At 39.1% G+C, this 23,803-nt stretch overlaps 2 protein-coding genes across 3 annotated transcripts in view; one reads left to right on the forward strand and one right to left on the reverse strand.

Annotated features, from left to right (window-relative positions):
- Nucleotides 1–12,965: 12,965 nt before the first annotated feature.
- LOC117432016 (sodium-coupled monocarboxylate transporter 2-like) lies at nt 12,966–19,359 on the forward strand. The gene is made up of 15 exons (XM_034053389.3): nt 12,966–13,474; nt 13,694–13,759; nt 13,857–13,908; nt 14,459–14,526; nt 14,817–14,971; nt 15,494–15,634; nt 15,922–16,051; nt 16,172–16,260; nt 16,530–16,642; nt 16,814–16,881; nt 16,992–17,078; nt 17,279–17,457; nt 18,058–18,161; nt 18,296–18,420; nt 18,659–19,359. Exons 1-15 carry the CDS (start codon nt 13,118–13,120, stop codon nt 18,818–18,820), a joined length of 1,896 nt encoding a protein of 631 aa, XP_033909280.1. The 5' UTR covers nt 12,966–13,117; the 3' UTR covers nt 18,821–19,359.
- A 1,955-nt stretch (nt 19,360–21,314) lies between these two features.
- LOC117432295 (anoctamin-3-like) overlaps nt 21,315–23,803 on the reverse strand; it is a 71,405-nt gene continuing 68,916 nt past the window's right edge. For both annotated transcript variants that reach the window (XM_059002120.1, XM_059002121.1), the window contains one exon: nt 21,315–23,667. In XM_059002120.1, the coding sequence (XP_058858103.1) occupies nt 23,485–23,667 (183 nt within the window). In that variant the 3' untranslated portion in view covers nt 21,315–23,484. The remainder of the gene's footprint in view (nt 23,668–23,803) is intronic.

Here is a 23,803-nt window from a genome sequence, read left to right on the forward strand (position 1 = left end):
CGTGAGGAAAGATGAAAGATGTCTTTGGCTTTGTTTATTATTTTAATTTTTTGGCATGTATTGTAGACTGTGTGTGTCCTTTTTGTAAGTCTTTCTGATTACGTCGTGTGTATATTTACCGCGGTGATTGCACCCCAAAGACATCCTGTATTTTTTTAACAAATTGTTTCGATGCATAATTTTGTATATGAAGATCTCTCTATTTAATCGTGACTTGATTGCAGGAAATCACAAGCTATAATTTAGAACTCCAGCGGTGCTCGGAACTCCACCAAGATTCTGAGACGTGCTGTTTTGATAAACAGTTTCTGTACAAGAACAAGGACCTAATGTACCAGGAATTGTTGTGTTCAAATGAGTTTGTTTCACTTAAAGTTTTTGTCTCCACTAGGTGTCAACATTCCACCATCTTAGTCCTAATCAGTCATGATTGAAAGAGTCATATGATTGGATAACTTCTTGAAATGGAAGAGTAGTCACCATAGCTATTACATAGATCTGTTGTATTCTGTCTTCTGGTGGTCTCTTGTAATCATGCCTCACCCCCTACATTGGACTCTTTTCCCATCTTTTTCATATAGGAGGTCTGGGGTTCTCCAGGAAAGAAGAAAGAGGATTAATTTACTTCTATAAATGTTATCATGTTGGCTGTTATCACCTTTGGACTCCTATGTTCCTTCCACTATTCACTTGTGTTTTTTTTTAATATGCAGCAAATAAAAACAACCTGTTAATAAAAGTACTCACATGCTAAACAGTTACACATGTGGAATTAAACTTATTTGGCACATCTAATTACGTTTAGATTTTATATATTCCATCAAGTTGTCAGAGGTGGGTTTGCAGGCTGTTCCATAGGGCTGTCAGCTGTGGTTAATGTTGGTTGGATCACAGGTTGTCATTTTTCTTTACTGTCTGGCTGAACCAAGAGCCATCAAGAAAAGGGGACACTGGGGAGGAATGACGAAAGCACAATACTTCAGCAATGAAAAATCTCTTTTGTGTGTGTTTTTTTATTCAAAGTCTTGACTTGAAAGCTTGCCCCGAAGGTATTCAGTCAGGCCTCCTGATTATCAGAATGATATATTAAAACACAACCCTTCCAAGAACATAGAGCGGGCGCATGTTTTATACTCATTATATTATTAAGTGGTTAAAATCATTTTTTAGATGCAAAGGTTAAAGCCAGATTCTGTTTGGAAGTGCATGAAACCAGCTGCTGAATGGCATGAATGAATGTTGCATAAACAGACTAATGAAAAGAAGTGAAACCATATGGCTCGGAAGAGAGCATGGGAGAGCATGGGTCCTGGAGAAGCCTCTGGGTTATTGCGGAGGTTGGCAATACTTTTCCCAAGGAAATTTGCTTCTGATTAATGACGCCACATAGGATTGTATGTGCACCCCATTCATTGATGGGTTCTTAATTGAAGTTGCTAATTATATCATTTTTTAATTGACCAATGTCATTCTTTTTTTTCTTTTATTGATTCAAAATGTAGTTTTGATCATTTAGGTCAGATAAAGCATTGTCCAATGTACACCTATCCTTTCCTTTCCTTAAATAAATATTCTAGCACTTAATCATACTGTTGCCTATCAGGGCGAAAGATGAAATGTAAAAATAAATTGACAGTTAGGCACCTGTATTTTACTTGGTTTATATAACCCCTACAACAGGGAAAGCATTTCCAAAAAATGTTTTTCATGTGTCTCGCTTTTTAACAGCAAACCAGTCATGGTCTAGTTTCAGCTCATTAAATTGTGATTTCATGCGAACTTGTCAGTTCTGCCTCCTCAGCACAGGAACCTAGACAGAAAGAGGAAATGGGTTTTAATAATAATAATAATAATAATAATAATAATAATAATAATAATATAAAATCATTGGAACTCAAATCTAAATCATTCTAAGGTTGAGAAACAGGTCAGAATTTCAATGTAATTTGATTATTTTTGTTTTACTTCTCCATTGAGTTTTGTGTTAAGGATTTCCTGCTGTGTTGCCAATGTTCTTGTGTCTAGATTGCCTCTTGCAGCGTCTGTACATGGAGTCTGATGTGCTTGTGTTTACTGCTGAGCATGCAAGCCACAGACCACACTGGGAACCATAGTTTAGCTCGGCACTAGCCATTCCTTACACATATAAAGACCCTTTTACTGATCTAGCCTACATTACCTATGGCAGGCAGCTCATAGTAAAAGCACCTTAACACAGACTTGCCAAAAAATAAAAGATTTTTGGAGATTTGGAGAAAACCTTGACTACCCAGAAGGAACTGTTATTAGTACATAGATCAGGTTACTACCACAAGAGAATCACCCTCGTTCCACATGGCAACCAGAGTTTAGAGTCTTTTTGCAAAAACTTTAATATGGTACACTGGGCTACTGAAGAAAGATTCTGTGATGATGAGCTCTCATAACAACTCACTTTTTATAAGACAGCTACATTTACAATGCACTCCTAGAAGTGTCAGATTCTGTGATCTTTAGCTCTTTAGACCAAGCTGAACAGATATATACGCTATGAAATTTTTCTCATAAAGCGGTTGACCAAAGAAACCACTGCATTTAAAAAAAAAACGAGTGGAAAAAATGACATAAAAAAATAACTGTTCCATAAAGCTGGTTTGGCTGTGGCTCTCTGTCTCCATGCCACATGCGGGATGAAGGGAAAAAACTGTCAAAAGAACATTTCAGATTTGTTTTGCAAATCAAGTGGATTTCAGAATGAAAAGAAAAAAAAACAAGAAGTATACATTTCTCCTTACTTCATCCCTGTAGTTTTTTTTTTTTTTTTTTAATACCGCAAAAAATGTATCACACCGACACATTATTTGCCAATTAAAAATAAATCATCTATTTCTTTTATTTGACAGTCTGAAAGAATGCAATCTGTGCTACTGTTTTCCCTAATAAATCATTTCTGATGGTGCTGGAGGAGATTTAGGGCACAAATATTGTAGGGAACAATAAGCATCTGTCTTTAATTGTATTTATTAAAGAAATATATATATATATATATATATATATATATATATATATATATATATATATATATATATATATATATATATATATGCTCTACTCTTCCTTGTCGAGGTTCCTATCTGTCAAAAAACCCTTCGGTCCCCCAGATCCTCTGTTTATCAATTGTTCCCGTAATGTCATTACAAGACACTGGTTCGCAACTCACCTTTCTTCACTTATCTCCAAAGTTTGTCTTTACAGACGCGGTTCTTGCGGGGAGCTGGTGGTCCATCCTTTTGGGGGGTTAGTGAGTCTCACTTCCCCGGCCTTCTTTACAGACGCGGTTCTTGCGGGGAGCTGGTGGTCCATCCTTTTGGGGGGTTAGTGAGTCTCACTTCCCCGGCCTTCGTTCAAAGGGGGTTCTTTCACAGCTCATGCGCTATTTCTTGTCTCACCAAGAGACTCCATTGTTTTTTTTTCTCTCACTGTACCAGTAAGAGCTGTAGTCATCTACAATCTTTAAATACTAAAGTCCAAATATTAACAAACTCTATCTTTCAGATACCCCTGCGGGTGCACTCCAGTGCCTGGCCTTGGAGGACTCGCCTCACCTCTTTGAGGGCGGCTCCTGGAGACAGGGGTTCTCTTTCCTTCTTCTTTCCAGGTTATGAACCTTTCCGTGTTTTTAAGAGGGTCCCGGGGGCCCATGAGGCTGACTTCCGCCATACGACATTCTTGCGGTATAAAGTCTGGACCCCATCCTTTGCCCTGGCCCACAGGCCATTAACAGCTCAAACCTTACCTGGCCAACAGGCCACTAACAGTTCAAAACAAGCACTCCTGGCCTGCAGGCCATCATCACTCCCTCTAAGCCTCTAAATACTAACCCATATTCTAACCCATATTCTTCACGCAGCCCTAGCTACCACCTGTGAAGTATAAAACAATTGTGAACCGGTGTGGACAGTAATTGCAGTGTAGTTAATGCCACTTAAATAAAAGTGGTCCTACCAACATCGCCGGTGCTTTAACTAGGTTTCCTAATTTGTCAGTAATTTAGCATTTTGCAAGACCTGGAGCAGCAGTACTGGGAGCATATTAGACCTGCCTCCCTCCCCATGCCCTGCCTGCTGTGTAACCTGCAGCCTGGAAGGTTCCTAGGGATCCTATTTTCTTCTCGTCGCTTTGTCTGCTTCGAAAGCTAATATATTCCATATGCTGATATTCTCATGCGGGGTTCCGTGCCAAAGCAAAGAGACGTCAGTCTCAACAAAATATAAAAAGTATATTACAAGGGTTTGGAAACACACTCCAAAAATATAGCGGCTTAAGACTCCAAAAGCTGATATCGTCTGAACCAAACCTGATACTGATGTGATCCATGAATTGAAAAAATAGGAGCAAGCAATGTTCTTGTATTGACGGTGTGCTATAGGCTCAAGTACATATACAGAATGTCGTATCTATACATATGGAGCCTTGTGATGGGGTGCTAGCTCGCCCCTATAAATTTGTGTTTGTTATTGTTGTTAGTTTTACTGTTTTCTTTATGTTTTTTGTGATTTGTTTTGGTTTGGATCAGCAGGGAAGGGGTTAAGTTCCTCCCTGTGAAAATAGATGTGAGAATGTGGCTGGAGCCTTAAGTGCTTAATTGTTAATTATTAGTTGATTGGGCTCCAGCCACAGAGTATAAAGGGCAGGTGAAACCCTTTGTGTGGAGGTGTTTTTTTCTGTTTGGGAGTGCTGGGTTTTGGGGAGTTTTGTGTTTGGAAGGAGGGAGTGTTTTGTTTGAAAAGCCTTGGAACCTGACCATTTATTTTGTAAGTTGTCACGTGTATTATTTGTATTTGAACCTTTTTGTTGGCCCTTGTGCCTATTTATTTGATTATGTTTTGTTTAATAAAGATCATTATTTCGCCCTTTTCACTGTCTCTGAGCCTCAAACCTCTGTCATCCTGCCACAAGCCTATATACACTTCAAAGCCACTTGTCTCACTGTATAACAAGGGTTTGAGCATGGTTTTAGATCTGCTTTGCTATTTTATCTTAAGAGTGTGTTCCACAAGGCTGGTGCTCAACAGCTGAAAGGCCATTGATCCATTAAAACAGGTCAAGCAGTCAAAGCTTCCTCAGTCTTATCAGTGCATCATCAGCATGGCTTCTGTGTACACTGTTAGAACCTGGCCGATAACAGTCTTCAGTGTGATCCCCATCTTAGTGACTTAACCGCTGTACAAAAGGTAGCTTTTCTTCTATCATTATTTGTAGCATGCATTAGGCTTAGGGCTGGCCATTTTCCAACACATAGGGTTGTGATCTCTAATAATGTGGTTGGACAAAATTATATAAAAAAACTGACACACGCTTGAGTGTAGGCTTTTATCAGCAAAGCTGCAAAGAGGAAAAGGCGTATTTTAAAAAAGTTTGCTCTGTGTTGTGCATCGAGTCTCCTCTGAGGTTAGCGCTTCTGAGAATAAATATGTTTTGTACTTTGTGACCACTAGCAGGCACAGCCAGTGCACATTTTGTGTGTCTTCTGTTTCCAAATCCATCAAAATAAATGTCAGAGGACGTGTAAAAATAGTTTTTTTTCCAACCCAGTCCCTTTTTAAATTTTCCAGGTTTCCTGTTGAAATAATTGCCTCCTTTTTGGAAACCTAAGCATTCTGCTTGCTGTGCTACAATCTAGTATGTGGCAGCCATGCCTTTGAAGACATTTTTATTTGTCCATATGGCAGCATTAAGTAAGAAGAACAAGAAACATGGGACGTAACCCTCACCTTGAAACCAACTACACCCAAAACAATATTTCATGAACCACATTTCATTTTATTACAATTGTTCATTCTTTTGGCCTTTAATGTCTTGAATGGTTTCAGTGAAGCCATGCATCTGTAATTTTGTTTTTAATCACATTTTTTAAAACCATCTACATTTAAAGGTATAATTTCACCTGTGCCTTGCCCTTTCACTGCATCTTTGATAAATAAATACTATAGGAAAACCAATATATTACCTGTACTTCATAGTGAAGAAAACACTCATTGTACAATACTTCTGATGGCACCACTTATTTGCCACTGAAGGTCATTGGGTAGTCATAAAACAAATCATTGTGTCTGGGCTTCAAGGGAGGCGATAGGCTACAACAGAAGATGTAAAGCCAGCAAGGTCTGCTGTTCGTTTGTATTGCTTCTGATCTTTATAATTAACTTCACAGTTGATCCAGTATATAACCAGATTGCCTTACATGTGTAACAGGTCAGGCTGTCTGAAACATATGTAGGTAACTATTCTAGAACACCCACTATATACCATGAAAGAAACACTGCTTTGCAACGGTTAAGGAAACAACAACGATTAAAAATGATCATTAATGATGATTGATTCTGCCGATTTCTTCTTACTCTTGTGATTTAATTGTTAATCCTTTCAGATTTTTGCTGAGAAAGTCATACAGCTCCCCTTCTCTTAATTCAGCATTAGGTTAACACATTCTTTCCACATGCGCTGAGAGACAGTTTATTTGGCAGGCTGACTCTCGAAACACTTTTTGTGCGTTAATAGTTGGCACGGTACTAGAATGGCACAGTCAGGAAAAAATTATTGATTTCACTCATTTTAATATTTAATACGCAATATTAAGAAACCCGCTTCCAGGATTATGCTTCTACAAGTCCAAAGTCCATTGGCATGCCTAAGCTAGTGACAGTATAGGGGCTCTATCTAATGAACTGTGCCTGAAATACAGCCAATTTGATATTTTGCACAAGGGACATCATTATGAAGCGTAGCCTGGTAAATCCTAAAGAACACAGTGCCCCCAGGTTGGTACACAAAGTAGGCGCGTTGTATCCCTACGCAGAAGTTGAACATAATATTCTGGGCCCTGGAGTCTAATCTAATTCAGTAATATTTGAATGTAATTGAATCTTACATTTGTTAAATAATACTGACGCCATTTCTGTGTTTAAATGTAAGTGGAGAAAGAGAGACACGTCCGTGCTGTAACTGTTCTGGGATATTCCAACTGTCAGATTCAATACAGGGAGCTGCCATTAGGTACCAAGGGCTCTCAAGCTGCAGTTAATCGTGTCACATCCAATGCAGGTTAACATGTGCACTGGAAAGGATACAAGTCTAATTACATTTCAGCAAAGGCTCTTCATCAACGCTGTGTTCTACATCTCAGAATGAGTTGGGATTGTTGATCAGAAACGAGAGCAGGCCTGTTCTAGTACCACATCTGTGAATGTCTGGGTTGCAGTGCGTAGGTGTAGGGGTGATGCAGGTGCTCCAGAAAAACGACAAACACAAAGTTCACGGTTCAAGTTCTTTTATTTTCTTTAGTGGTCGGCTTGACCATTGAAATAATAGTGCTGGCTTTACCCAGCTATGGGTATTGCCAGCGTGTAAACCAAGGGGTTGCAGTCCTCAAATAATAATACAAAAACACAGACACACAACGCAGATACATCTCTGGACAGTGAGTGCTGTAGGTGCAGGTGTGGTCAGTGGTGTTTGTTTGATCACAGGTGCAGTGCAGTCCGGGTTTATCGCTGGCTTGAAGCGGCAGCTCCCGGATTCGTATGAGCCGTCTGGCAAAGACAAATATACACAATTACACAAAACAAACAAAACACATCACTCACGATTTACAAATTGATCACTTCCTTTCTCGGTCCTAGTGGTAACCACATCAAAAGGAACAGACTGCTGGGGCCACTTCCCCCTAAATACCCTTCGCCACGCCCTCTTTTGGTGGCGCGGCCAGTCACGTCTCCTCCAATTCGTGACTGACACATCGCATACCGCATTAAGGCAATGACTTCTGGTATCACGGCCCCGCCTCCTTCCTGCATGGCCGGCTTCCGACTGACCCTGGAATGAACTGCCAAACCATCAATTACGGGGCACTCTGCTCCGATTATACCGCACCCTCACAGGGAGATTGTTGACTCGGATTAATTCGGTCTCACCATCATAGAAATCTAAGGAATGGCGGTGATGATCTAAACGACTGTATCGAATCAGCTCTATCAGTTACACACACAGTGATTTTTCAAGTAGAATGTGAAACTTTGCAGCAATGTTGCCCCATCTCCCTCTTTGTTATGTGTAAGACATACCCGTGTAAACATCCATGCCTCCTCCCCAGCCTGAAACACAGAGTCTCGCCTTCTGATTTGTGCAATTTCCTGTGTAATGGAGACCTGGCAGCCCAGAGGATTTTACCAACCAGGGTCTTATGTGGTACAGAGAAAGCATTATTGAGCTAACCCAAATACAAATCAGCCATTTTAGAATTTTAGTGGTCTGATTACATACAAACCTTTTTTTTACTGGTTTATTGTGTGCTTGTGTGTCGTCGCTTCTGTTGAGTATTGAAATTGCTCTGGCTCTTTACAGGAGACTAGTATTGATTATTGGAACTGCGCCTGTTTCCAGTTGTGAAAATAAGCATGAGTTCCAATCTGTAGAGATTCCCTTCTGTAGTATTACAGCCAGCCAGGGATTTCTGTGGAATGCCATCAGCTTTTCAGACATTTGCAGTAGTAATGTATTTTAAGTGATACAAAACCATCCGAAATCGCACCAAGAATCATAAATACAGTCCGGCAACTTGTCCAATGTAAATACGCATGTTGTCTCTGTTAACTTTCTTTAATAAATAGCTCCTTTTACAAACCTGATAAATCAGTTGGAGACAGTCTGATCCTGAGCAGAGCAAATCAAATCACTGGAGTTAAGTAAGCCAGTACAACCCAAACCTCATAAAACACAACTGAACTCACTATCTATGAGTATGGGTTTTGCTATGTGTTGCATTTAGCATATACTGTTCAGTTGCCTTTAGCACATCCCCCCCCCCCCACCAACCCACCCCCCAGTCCCATTTTTTTAGGTTTGCACATCTAGAAGGTGAGATTCCATATTGAATTGTTTATTTGCTCCTGGATAAAAGACCCTAGATAGTCAGAGGTGTGTGTGCAACCCTGCGCTGCACTGGTTTTAGAACTTTTAACCTCATCTCAGCTTGCCGACAGGGGACAGAATCCGTAACAGCAGTGTATCAACACTGCCTGTTACATATGGTGCAGATCCTTGTGCCCCAACTTTGATAGGGGTTACTGTAAAGTTTACGAGTTGTGTCATTGCTGCCAGAAGATGATGTATTATTGATGTACTGCATGATTTGAAATGGATGATTTGAAATGGAGTGATGTCAAGGAAACTATGAGTGATGTCAAGGAAACTGACCTTGGCACTGTATTCAGTTTCAGGGTGAAATAAGAAACTACATAATCAGCAACAACTGGATTGTATCAAACTCCCAGCCATTTCACAAAGTGAAATCATTTATTAGGATGCAAGACTTTGCCAGGATGATGCAACAGTTTCCATTGTTGTATTTCTCAGAAGGAACTTGGAAAATGCTTTACCTGTAAAAATACATTTTCATGAGATGCATTAGCTGGCATATACCCAGTAATGTTACCTGGACCCCTCTCTTGTCTGGGATTGTTAAAACTGGATAATTATCATAAGAATTTCTATCAAACTTACCTTGTAAATGTCTGGAACCGAAGACGCAAATATTGCCACTTTCTTTCCTCAGAAAGTTTTAAACAAGGGTTTTATAAATATATGTAAAGAAAACTAACAATTATACATAACTTTATTGTTTACAAAAGGTTGTTCAAAACGTTCTAAGCCACACCTTGAATCAGAGCTCCACAATGCAATCCATCCACTGCTCCTGTACTGTGCTGATTGCCTGCTGGAAAGGAAGATTCTTGCTTTTGATGTAACGGAAATTCATTTCCAAGAGGGGAGGGAAATGGTGTATGGAGACGTTTTTTGGGAGAAGCAGTGTACCAAATGCAATTGCCCCTCAAACGGTAAATGCCTAGGCAAGAACAGAGAGGTACGGTAAAGCTAAAACTGGTAACCTGCTAAACTGCATATTGACTGTGCAAAATTACCATGGTAAACCCTAATATAGGTGCGCTTCTGTGTCAGCCTGAGAAATGATTGAAAAGCTGTTAAGGCTGTACGACACCGTCCCCAAAAGGCTAGTCCACTCTAACATGCTGCTAAATGCAGTTGTTTTTACAGAATTCAAGCACTAATTATGCAATACACTATTCAGCCTGATGACAGAACATTCACCAGTTCATTAGCATTACGAACAGAGCCTGCATCTGATTTATATAAAGCAAATCTTAAAGGTGGTAAGAATTCCAAAGTGTATTGCAATCTGTTGGAGAAACATGCACTTTAAGAAACTAATGTTACAATCACTTAAGGTAATAAAACGAAAGTGGACCCATGTGATCAGTAATATTATTGGTTCATAGGAGGCATGTAAAACTTGCATCAGTATGTCATTGTCTTTTCTGGTTGGTTAAGAAAGGTGATTAATGGGGAATATCTTTTCTGATTGGTTAAGAAATGGTACAACAGTGTGCACATGTGTATTCGATCTTTGATTCTGTTATGACCTGTGCTTAGGGAAATACCCAGCTGTTTGACTGTATTGAATAAAATATTGTTGTTGAAATCTACAATGGGAATCACAATAATTATTTATACTGACAGATGCATGAAGGAAAAAAGAAAACTAACTTCTAACTAACATTTTTATTTTAAATTCAACATAATCTGACCTCAAGGTTTTATGAGGAAAAAAGTGACAAACAAAAAACAATACCAAGCTAGACTTTAAGTTTCATTCTAATGGAAGTGTTCAGTTGATTGAATACCATACTTATCACTTTTATGAAGGTTACAGCTATATAAATGTATTTCCTTCTCTGAATTAAGAAATATTTAATTTGATGTCAATAAACCTGGTCTGCTGTTTTAGTGAACAAGTTAGGTGGATCTTAATTGGAACCAAATGGTTTTGGTTGTTATGAAAGGTAACATTTTGAAACCTTCACCTTGAAAGAGATAGTCCTGCAAATTTGTAGAAATGAATGTCTTGTTTGCATTTTTAAATCAGCTATAATGTGAAATTCATCAAATGTGAAATCAGTATTTTCCCCCCAAAAAATGTAGGTAAAAAAAAAGTTTAACAGAACTTTATAAATGTTTCGTTTGTATTAAAAAATGCAAATTATAAAAGTTTTTAATGTCAGTGGTCACATGGTTTGCTGTGCTGTCATGCTGCTCAAGTAAATACATTCTTGCAGCAGCTTGGAAATTCACAAAGTCACATGATCAATGCTTATGACATCTCTGGTGCAAAGATTCCATGGAAATGTTTCAATAGTTTGGTCCCTGTAAAGCTGTTTAATACACCCCCATTGGGTTAGCTCCAGCAAGTCAAGAACGACACCATATGCATGAATTTCTATGGAAAAGGAATGAGCCGGCCCCCGTTCTGCGATCTCGATGGTTGATCCATGAAATCTTTAGAGGCGCATTGACCAACAAATGTATTAGGAGATCTTTATATCCCCATGTGGCGGAGTGTCCCGCCCCTATTTATTATTATTTGTATTTTTGTTTGCAGCGCGGATAAAAGCGCTGTGTCTTTTGTTATTGTTATTTATAATTTAAAACCTGTGAGGATGCGTGGCTGATCAGCTACTGATTATTTAACTAGCTGACAGTCACGCATTCTTACCAAACTTGTGCAGACTGTGGCCGAGGGGTAATAAGATAATTAACAGCTAGTTAACCCCTCGGCCAGAGTATAAGAACCTGCAGCTGTCCGTGCTGCGGGGTGGTTGAGTGTAGAGAGGAGAGTACGGGAGAGCGGAGAGAGAGAGAGCGAGGAGAATATAATGAACAATTGTTATATATTTAAAAATATACTTGTTTCTGTTTGTTTGGCCATCGCGCCTTTTTGTTTTGTGTTTTGTTGTTTGTTTAAATGTTTTGTTTATTTGATTTATTAAATACGCTGACTGCTGTTGTGTTCAGCTTCACCCACCCATCCATTGTGTGGGTTCAGTTACTTCCTGGTCCGTGTCGTCACCACTGCAAGCCATCCTGCCACATCCCAGTAATTAAAGATAGCAGATTTATTGCCTTCATAAAAACAAAACAAAACAAAGAAACTGTGCTCTGGGAACAGAGGGCCATAGTTTTCCCTTTAAGTGTTCCTTGAGTTTAAGGGTGTTGTAAAAGCAGCTCAGCACATTCAAGTCACTACCATAATTAAGGTAAAATGAATCCTGAAGTGCTGTAGTTAAATGTAATACTTAAAGTGTATGAAACCAACCCCAAGTATTAGTGAATCACACAACTGTTACAGAAGCAGTGGAGACAGAACCAGATAATAGATGTTCTATTTATTGAAGCCTTGATTTTATTTTACAGGCTGGGGAGGGGGAGCTGTGACTGCACTTAACCCCTTGATTCAGTGTCTCACACATTGACCCGACTGGTAATTGGCTTGTTCAGAGAATAGCAAACAAAGTCCATAGCAAACAAAGTCCACGTTGTCTGCATTCAACAGTTTTGAAATGGGTTCTGGTGAAGAATAATTAACCAGTTGTGACTTACCCATTATTAGTTTAACTGTGTTGGTTATTTTTTTTTATTTTATTTGAACCAGGAATGGGTTTTGCTGTCTCTTCTGTACATAACCCCCACATTCTTCTGCAATGAGTATAGAAGCATGACATGGGGAAATCTACAGTATATAGCTGCTATAAAATATCCAGTGAAATGAAAACAATAAAATCTAGGCTTTCAAGTGCACATTTGACAATCAATAGCCTTTACCTATTTGAAGCACAAACATAATCCATCTAAAAAAATTAAAAAAACACAGACCCTTCCCATTGAGTGTAATCATTAATGAAGTGTGGAAAAGTGAGGAAGAAAGATATCTCAGCAAGCAGCCTATCACATAATCACACTTTCCATACCATACTATAACTATCAATACCTTATGCATTGTAATTGGGGCATTGAGCTGCTATTTAAAGCAACTGCCTTCTTTTGATCGTTTCCAGTTTAGATTAGATTGGCAGGTCAGATTTTGGCAAAGTATGCAGACAATCTGTAGACGTTTCTAGGTGCGGTGTGCCCTTTCTACTTTGCACTGAGGTGAGGAGAAGCTGCACTCTGGCTAGTCTTGTTTGTCTTGCACCAGGCTGCAGTTGTGAAGCCATCACATTGTGAGATGCCGGAGTTTGTCAGTCCTGGGGTGGGTGTCTTCAGCACTTGGGATTATGTGGTGTTTGCAGCCCTGTTCGTGGTCTCCTCTGGGATTGGGATCTTCTTTGCAGTGAAGGAGAGGAAGAAGGCCTCCTCCAGGGAGTTCCTGGTAGGAGGGAAGCAGATGAGCTGCGTACCAGTGGCCCTGTCCCTCACCGCCAGCTTCATGTCAGCAGTGACCGTGCTGGGGACCCCCTCTGAGGTGTACCGTTTCGGGGGGGCCTTTGTCCTCTTTGGGTTTTCCTATTCCATGGTCGTGCTTTTCACAGCTGAGCTCTTCGTTCCTGTTTTCTACAGGTCTGGGATTACCAGCACCTATGAGGTAACTGCAGCTTTCAAATGCTTCGCTTTATAAAGTGTCACGCAAACGCTTTGGTTGAGAAGCACAGATCTCAAATATGTCATTTCCCGTAATGTGATGCTTTACTTAATAAATGGAGCTCCAACATATACACACATGTGTAATATATTCATGAGCTTCATTCCATAAACTTCATGTACACCTGTTTTTTTTTTGTTTTTTTGTTGTTTTTTTTTTAAGTACTTGGAGCTGCGGTTCAATAAGACAGTTCGCATTGCTGCTACCCTCATCTACATCATACAAACGGTAGGTATTTCAGATGTATTCATTTTTTTAATTTACACTGATGCATGTGTGCCCACAATGACCCTCCATTAAACTGTGCGTGTGGTTCTGCTTGCAGATTGTCTATACAGGAGTTGTGGTGTACGCTCCCGCTCTCGCTCTCAATCAGGGTAAGCAAAATAACTATTTTAGAAGACAAGGCACTGGTATTGGGTAATGGCAATGGATATTTTCTTTGTGGACCTCTGTGAAATATATCCTATTTTCCCTAGGGATCAGGAGTATTGTTTGTCATTTGTGTTGGCTTTACTGTAGCTAGGGATTGTATTGTCATGGAGGCACAAATTAGACAAATATATTTTTCAGCCTGGTAATCTGGTGTCTTTCATGAACACTTAATTCATTTGGCTGTTAAAATAAAACCTTTGAGGCAGCTCTTCTCTATGACATCATAGTCATGTCGAAATATAGGGCCCCTGCTTTAAATCACAAGAAACACTGAACTGATCAATGTGCTGTAACCCACTTTCCGCTGTGATACACAGACAACTGAAGGCCAGGAATTGAATCGACTCAATTGCTTTTCCGATACTGTCTCGTGGTGTGCCATATAGACAGTTCAAAATCACCTTCACAGCCCAGCGACTTTCACAATGCCTCACAATAATGTACACACTCTTTTGGCATTATTTCATACCTTTCTTTCTTTGTTTCTTACAGTGACTGGCTTCAATTTGTGGGGCTCCGTATTTGCGACTGGTATTGTCTGCACCTTTTACTGCACACTGGTAAGTATGGCAGTGTAAAGTTTAATCAATACTTTACTGGAGTTATCAGACAGACAAAACAAGCTTAACAGTGCTAATCTGTCTCTTCCTAACCATTCTGAGCAATGCAATTAGGCATAGCTGTGCAATGTAGTATCAATGGAAGTTCAATGGACCCTTTCTGGTTACCGTTATGTTAAGTCCTTTATTGACTCTTGACAGTGGGTGCTTGTTTGAAAGGAGGCCTTGTCTCATTGCTAGGACGAGGCGTCAGTAATGCCAGCTAGCACTGATGGTGTATTGTTTTTCAGGGTGGGCTGAAAGCAGTGGTGTGGACAGATGCCTTTCAGATGGTTGTGATGGTGCTGGGGTTCCTGACGGTCCTAATTCAAGGAACCATTGTTAATGGAGGGGTGACCAGTGCATGGGAGAAAGCGGAAGCAGGGTCCAGGCTGCTGGTCTTTGAGTAAGAGACATGACAACACGACACGTCTCAAACCGAATGCCTTCTCTTTGTAAAACTTCTTGATAACTTCAAATCTAGAAACATTCTTTAGCCGATTGCTGAGTAGCTAGTGTCCAGCTATCCTAGTGGACCCACTGTCCCTTTGAAATTTGCATGGTTTTACTTTGGTAACACTTTACATTAAGTGTCTCTAATTACTGTTTATTTACATATGTACTTACACATAATTGCAATGTTATTATACATAGTTACAAAGTACTTAATGTGTACATTTTTTACACAATATATGTAAGTACACAATTGTATCAGAAAAGGGTTAGGGTTCGATTTACCATTATATCATGTAAAAAGATTTACACACTAAATACATAGTATCTGCTTAATAACATTGTAATGATGTGTAAGCACACATGTATTTACTGTACTAACTACTATCTAAATACACAGTAATTAGGGGCCAGATGTACTATTTATGTGTTTTTAGAGAGGCATACTGTGTATTTAACAAGTTACTGTTATCAGTTTTGATCCAGATCCTTTAAGACGGCACACTTTTTGGACAATAACCGTTGGGGGAACCTTCACTTGGCTGGGAATCTATGGGGTCAACCAGTCCACCATCCAACGGTGCATCTCATGCAAATCAGAGAAGCATGCTAAACTGTAAGCGATAAACCTCTAAATAACTGCAGTAAAAAAGCCTCGGTGTCCTTTTGTAAAACTTAATGAGTGTTTGTCCAGGTTGAGTTTGACTTATTAAAATCAAACAGGGAATAAAAGGATGGCCTTTCTTATTTTTAGAGAAAAATTTATAACAAAGTCAATGAACGTGAATCGTCAACGTACAGAAATAGACAATGCAGTCTAAATGTCTGCTTATCACACGGTGGTCGTGCAGTGTGTACAGTCAGCGTGCATCTGACGCGCCCTGGTTTTGTTCTGTTTCTCAGTGCACTCTATTTCAATCTCATTGGACTGTGGGTGATCCTGGGCTGTGCAGTGTTTTCAGGGCTCCTGATGTTTGCCTACTACAGAAACTGTGATCCCTGGACTGCTGGGTTTGTGTCGGCTCCTGATCAGGTACAGTACAGTGCAGTGGCTTGCGGTTTATAATAAGACCGAAATGCTCTTAATCATTTGGAGAAAGCTTGTGCTAAACATACGGCCTTTCTTTTTTTTCCTTCTTTTTTTTCATTAAAGCTCATGCCATACTTTGTCATGGACATACTGGGCAGCCTCCCTGGACTTCCAGGGCTGTTTGTTGCCTGTGCTTTTAGTGGCACACTAAGGTATGCATGCCTGCTGTACTGTAATGTTGTATGATAGCAATGGCTCTACTGCAGCATGTTATCAAATATACAAGCAATGAGATACTTCCCCATAGGGAAGTGGATGCACTCCCCATGCATAGTTATGAGGAGATAACTTTCTTCTACCTGCTGTGGCAGACCCGTTGGCTGTAGATAACCTACGTTGTCAGTACTTTGACACTTGCAAAGCATGCTACTGTGACAAACCAGGTACTGCATTGCTAAAAATGCAACTGATATTTCCACAGCACTGTAGCAGCCAGCATCAATGCACTCGCAACCGTGACCTATGAAGATTTAGTGAAGAATTGCTTTAAGAATCTCTCTGACAGACTGGGCACGTGGATCAGCAAGGGACTGTGTGAGTACAGCTCTGCACCTGAATCAAGCATCTATTCCATATTTATTAATGTGAATTGCATTGGGTTTGGGAGGCTCTGGATTAAACCTCAGGTCAGAACACGTGAACGGGGTGGTGTGTGGTGCATTTGAAAGGGTTACCAGCTCGTTGTTGTCTTGTTTAATCTCCCAGGTATAGTGTTTGGGGTGGCCTGCACCTCAATGGCAGTAGCTGCATCACAGATGGGTGGAGTTGTGCAGGTAAGTGATACGCTTTGGGATGACGTTGTGAGCAGAGGGGCACTTCTCAGACACATTTGAATAAGTTGTTAGCATGCCTTCTTTAACGCTGTGCTGAACATTCCTCCCAGGCTGCACTGAGCATTCACGGGATGTGTGGGGGCCCTATGCTGGGACTTTTCTCTCTGGGCATCTTGTTTCCATGGACAAATTGGAAGGTGAGTCAGTTTTACAACATTAACTTTAATCTTTTATAACCCTAACCCTGACCCTGACCCTAACCTTAACCCTAAAATCAAAGCCAATAGAAATGGCTTGAAAAGCTCATGATGTTAATGTTTCTGTTGATTCTTTCCTTGATCTAGTCAAGCCCCATGGTTGTCACTGATATCCTGACGTGCCTGTTTAATCTTTCCAGGGGGCTGCTGGGGGCCTGGCGATGGGAATTGCCATGTCTTTCTGGGTGGGAATTGGAGGATTCGTTTACCCAGCGGGTCCTGACAAAGCATTTCCCTTGCCACTCAGCACCAACAGCTGCCTCCCACTGAACACCACAGACATCATAAGCACATCGGCACCCACCCTAGCCTCAGAGAGGTCAGTCTCATGTATTACCAGCATTAACAGAGATTCTGAACATCACACTTTTTTTTGGAAGAATCAGCAGGCTTGACTACTGTACTGTTTAATCTCTATTTATGCATTCAGATCCCTTCTAAAAGTTGCATGGTAAATTTTGCAATTTTCCATAATTGTTCTATGGTAATACTATGCATTTACCAGGGTTTGCCATCCTTCAGATGACACGTTAAACCGAGGTCCTATAAGTGACTCTGCAGCAGTTGTTGATGCATAGTTCACCCCCTAGTCTCTGTCAGTCGCTTTGGATAAAAGCGTCTGCTAAATGACTGATTCATAATTAATAATTAATAATATTTTTTTATGTCTATCGTGTTATCGTGTTTTCACTCCGCTTTTCTATGCTTTTACTATTGAAAACTTTTATAAGAGATAACTAATTATGTACATAACATTCCTCACAAAAAAGCAAAAATCTGTGGGATATATATATATATATATATATATATATATATATATATATATATATATATATATGCATGCTGTTGCTGCTTTTCACATATTTCTTTAAATTACGATAGATATGTTTTCTGATTATAAGCTTTCTTCTCTTTGTAGACCTCTGCTGGCAGATACCTGGTACTGCATGTCTTACCTTTACTACAGTGCTGTGGGCTGGATTGCGACTGTGATCGCTGGCTTTCTGATAACCTTAGTAACAGGTATGCAACAGGATCGTGTGTTTTTTTACTGGAAAAGAGAGCGCCAGTGTACACCGTAGATAGCTCTGCTTGCCTGGCATGGTTGGCATGTAAAAGATTTTGCACACCCCTAATAAAGCGAATGTTTTTGCTAGGTCCTAACCGTGGTGAAGACGTGAACCCAGTCCTGATACGTCCGGTCTGCAACCTGCTCTGTTTCTGGTCTGAGAAATACAAAGAGATGTGCTGGTGTGGGGTTCAGCACGATGCAGACTGCATGGTAAGCCCAACATAGAGAAGTGCTGCGTCTGCAAGTGTATTGCACTTATGAATAGAAGCATTTATTGTTAAGGACTTTAGCTCTGAGCTCGAAGCTGTCCAATGAGCACATAATGTCCTGCCTTGCACAATCTCGTGTTTCGTTCTTTATTGTCAGACTAATATATATGAATCAGCAGCTGATCGTGCAGATAGCACAGGTCTTGGTTGTTGTTACTGAAGCTTATTTTGTTTGACAGGAATTTCACGATAACGGTGCCTTTTCAATGAAATCAGAAACATCTACCAATAAAGAGCCACAGAACGGTTTAAACAAAGACCATGAGAACAACATACCTGGTTACAACCCGAAAGAGAAGTCCTACAGCAACGCAGGGCTGTCGAAGGACACGCATTTCTGATCATCCAACACTCAAATTTAAAGCACATCTGTTTCATCTGTTAGAAAAATCTTTACTTGGAACACTTTAAAAGGAATGTACTGAGGACATTGCAATGTTTAGCAAGGGATGGCAATGCTATTGCTTTTTGTTACTGAAACGCAAGCAGTGGATATAATGTTTCGCTTATGTGCGTTAATAGCATTGTAACTCAGTAGGATTTATTGTAAACAGGATAAAGGTGGCTCTGTATTGCCTGGGCTCTGCACTATTGACTTCATGGGGTTTGGACCCATTTCAAACCCAGCTATTAAAAACACCAATCAACAATATATATATTTTTAAAGACACTAAAAGAATGTAAGAAAAAGATGGTACATTTGTTATGCTTACATTTGTTGTGCAGCATGCCTTAGGGTTTGATTTTTTAGTATTTGCTTTTATTTTTAGTGCTAAACAGACTTGGCAGTCATAAATGATTTAATTTGTTAAGCAATGTCTGTGTAACAAGACTTCAAATAAAAACAGGTAACGGCTTCTTGTATGTCGTCAATAGATAATGAATACTGTCTTTTAACAATATCCAATAATTGTCAGTATTGCTATGTCAATATCTGTATTGCTAAACATTAACAGCCGTTGTTGTGTTAGGGTTAAAGGGCACATAAGAACCTTTTTATTTTATTGTGTTACATGTTCCCCATGTGTTGCTACAACTGTTGACGTAAGGTGTGTGTATTGTTTAATTATTATTTTTTTTTTACATTTTGACCACTTTTAAATTGCATTCCCTGCCTCAAGATGGCTTCCCATGTACCCGCACGGACCTCTCAGAACTACATTTCCCATCATCCTCCTGCTCAGTAATAAATCCATCTCATTTACATATGTGAGCAGGGGGATGATGGGAAATGTAGTTCTGAGAGGTCCATGCGGGTACATGGGAAACCATCTTGATAATACAATTTAAAAGTTTTAAAAAGTAGTCAAAATGTAAAATTAAAAATTAAAACAATACACATATGGGAACATGTAACATAACAAAATAAAAAGGTCCTTATGTGCCCTTTAACAGAAATTGTCATATACAGTCATAAACACCACACTTTAAAGATACAATCATTGCTTTATTACAGAAAAAAAGTGATATCCAAATCTGTATGGTACAGTTAAGTAGTTACAATCTTTACATGTAAACATGAATGAAGTAAACAATGGTCAGTAACTATACATCTCATAAGAACAAGCATATAGGTGCCTGATAGTAAAAACCCTAATCCACTGTGCTTACCTACAAAATCTCGATCAGAAACCCCCTGCACCAGACATAGGGGTGTCTTTTGTATTTGGGGGGGGGGGGTCTGGTTCATGCCCACTGAATGTCTGCAGCTTCAGTATGTGAAACAGCCTCCCCCCCCCCAATGATTGGGGGAGTAGTGAAAACAGTACTCAATAGTGCTAATGATAGTGGCTTTTAAATTGCTAGCAAGGATACACAGGGTTAGAAAAGCAATGCTCAGTAGGTGGGGGGCAGGGGGGGTTAATTATAGCAGAGTGTGGTCAGTTCTTCTGCAGAAATCAAGCAATGCTGTAGTTAAAATGCTATGTGCCACCAATATCTCAAGGTTAATGGAGGGTCATTGTGCAAAAAGCCGGTGAGCACCAAGCAGCACTGGATACAGAGAAAGGTAAAATAGCACCTCCTGCTGTTTGGACTTTAAATTGCCATTGAATTACATTAAACACAAGGAACTACAGTAATTTGATTAAGTGAAAACAAAATTATGGGAATTGATCTTGCCTAACAACCCCCCCCACCCCCTTCCCCCTCTCCCTACCAAAAATCTGGAGCATTGATAATTTAATTTTAGTTTAGGAGTAGAGGCGTTTTGCATATTTATTACAATTAAATATTTGGTCCGAATAGAAAAATACATATTCAATATATTCATTCATGTATTATTTTTTACAAATATTTTTAAATATTTTTTTATTATATATTTTTATTTGTATATTGAATTAAAAAATTAAATTATTATGGTATGCTATTTCCTCCTATTCTAGGTCTACATAATAATCTGGTTTTAAATTAAATAAATCTGGTTTTAAATAAAACAATAATAATAATAATAATAACAAAATAACAATACGTTTTAGTAGGAAGATTTTTCTTTTGGGTTGAAGCTTCTTTAAATTTTTGTTTGCACTTCTCTTTGCATGCAGTGTATGGTTAAGTTTTCACTTGCAAATGGGGCTTCCACTAATGTAACCCATTGGGGCATTGACTATTAATAACATTGACCCATTAATAATATGACCGCACAGGACCATCTGAATATGTACAGTTCTGCTGACCATTGCAAGACTTTTTGCACATCTTTTTTTTTAGTTGAATTATTTCAAGAGAGACGGCATGTTAATAAGACTTTTTCTTCTGCAGAATTCACAAACACATCTAAGGCATGCAAACGTGGTTTGGAAAAAAGCTAAGGTGCTCGATACATTTTTTTTAAGGGTTTAGAAAATCCGTTTTGCAGCAATCATTACTCAACATACAGGAATTCCTGAGGGCATTGAAAGCTTTTTTTTTTTACAGGTAAAATGCGTTTTACATGCATATATATAGTGATGCCCGAAAGTATTGGCACTCCAATTCACATTGATGTTATGATGAGCAAATGTCAATTTTGAGCATTAAGCATAAAAAATGTACTCCAAGATAGGAGGATGTCAATACTTTTGTGCACTACAGTATACATTTCATCTTTGCGCTAATAATCATTTTCTTTCCTTTTTATTTATTTTATTTTACACACAGTGTAATTTTTTCAAACTTCTCACCAGAACTATAAATGCAACAGCACACTACTTGCTAAGCTGACTTATTGCAACAGTGCCTACATTAGCTCCTGCCCCACCGTTTACCATGAGGAGCTGGGAATGAAAGAATACAAACCTAAGAACAGGTTAGGGAGCAGCACAGACTCTGAGACAAAGCTGTATCAAATCATAACACATGAATCTACACCTGGAGAGCTAGTTCTGAATCTATTGACACTTAAACTACTACTTATTTGTTTTTAGTACAGCAGGCAAACCCATGTGTGGTCTGTTAAAATGCACTGAAAATGACACCCCACAGAACTAAAACACCATATAACAGTAATACACTGAGGACTTTTAGAAGGCTGTTATATGGGCAAACCCCCTGTATTGCACAGGTGAAACAAAAACCATTTTGAAATAAAAACTTAGAGTCTGGTAATGGGAAGATCATTCCATGGTGCAGTTTGTTCTGTCGAAGCTTGAGACTTTTTTTTTTTTTTGTACTCTTTGTAACAGGTGTATGTCCTCACTGTGTTTTCCCTGCTTACCCATTCTGAGAAAATGCAAAGCTTTTAAGTTTTGAATTGTTTAAAAAAACTATTGTCACTAAGAGTCTCAGGAGAAGGCTGAAATATAATGATGTCAACATTGTTTTTAAGACAGTACAAAGATCCCCTCTTCTAAATGTAACATTGAGGATGCATTATAGAGGCTGCTATTTAACAGTTGCTGCCATCCTGGGATAGAGAAAGATAGAGAAGTAATCCTACTGTACATCCTTTAAAAAAGATCAGCTTTATCACACCTTGATTCTGTTTCCGAATGAAACCTGCCTTCTCGGTCACAGCTGGTAACAAACACTTTATAACGGTTCGGACAAGAAAACAGGAATGTTTTCAGAATCAATATTAAGCTGAATGCAGGAATAACTTAAAACGCAAGAACTATCTGCTGCACATGCATTGGATTTTAACAGCCTCGAAGAGAAAAAAGATCTGTACAGCACAACAAAAAGAACATATGTGCTTTTTTATGTTCACATATATTTTTGGGGCTTTATTTTAATGGAAATGCATGGGAAAACATGATATAGTATAAATTGTAAACACCATATGTTATTGTCAATGTCATATATACTGTGTGTGTATATATATATATATATATATATATATATATATATATATATATATATATATATATATATTGAACAAAAAAGCTAATTTCCATTTTTAATCATTACTAAAGCAGATGTTACTGTGTGCTGTAATACAAGTTTTTGGGTCATTTTAAACAGCTGCATTGTTTTCCACGTTGTGAATTAAATTAAAAGTATATTATGGTGATGTACAGTCCTTGATCTGCATAGTATACATTAATTACCCTTTGCGGCGTTCAGATTACACAAACAGGACAAGTCCTGAGGGACCAAGCTTATGGGAGAGCTAGCATCAAACACAGTGCCATTAGTGCAATGTGAAGTCACAAGCGTCTAAACTGCTTTCAAACTGTTTTTTTTTTTTTAATTTAATTTACAAAGTTTGGCTAATTGTCAAACTGCTTCGTTTATACCAAGTGACTGTTTATAACACACTAATGCTCATTACAAGGCATGATTTTCAGTACATACTGTATATGTGTTTAATTTCCCAAAAACACGATTGGAAATAAAATCAAATCTCTGCACTGTCTTCCGCGTCATGCTCGGATAATTGCCCTGTTTTGGATGCACTCTTGATTGGACGTGAATGTGGTTTCCAAGATCAGGTTCTTCGCAGATGGATTCCAGCTCTTCTTTCTCTTCTCCAATGCTGTTCGAGTCCTGTGCTATTCACATGCACAGCTGCTCTGCGGGTGCAATGCTAAGGCCATTCGTGGTGGTAGCGTTTGCCGTTCTTCTTCCTCTCCTTCTGTAGGTGCTCCAGCTCTGCCTCGTACATCATCTCCTGGACCAAGTACTTCTCCCGCCTCATTCGGTCACACAGGTCTTTGGGCATGTCCGGGATTAGGTAGGCAATGAAGGATTTGATCCCGAACACCAGGTGCTAAGGACAAATAAACATAAGAATAACAAATTAACCTTTTCGAATTAAAAAAAAATAAAAATACATGACATATTGGACAACCAGAAATGGAAGTATAAATGTTTTTTTAGGGCCTTTGCTTTTCTTTTCTGCAACC

This window comes from Acipenser ruthenus, chromosome 27 (assembly GCF_902713425.1).
Source record: "Acipenser ruthenus chromosome 27, fAciRut3.2 maternal haplotype, whole genome shotgun sequence".
In the NCBI taxonomy this organism is placed as follows: Eukaryota; Metazoa; Chordata; class Actinopteri; order Acipenseriformes; family Acipenseridae; genus Acipenser; species Acipenser ruthenus.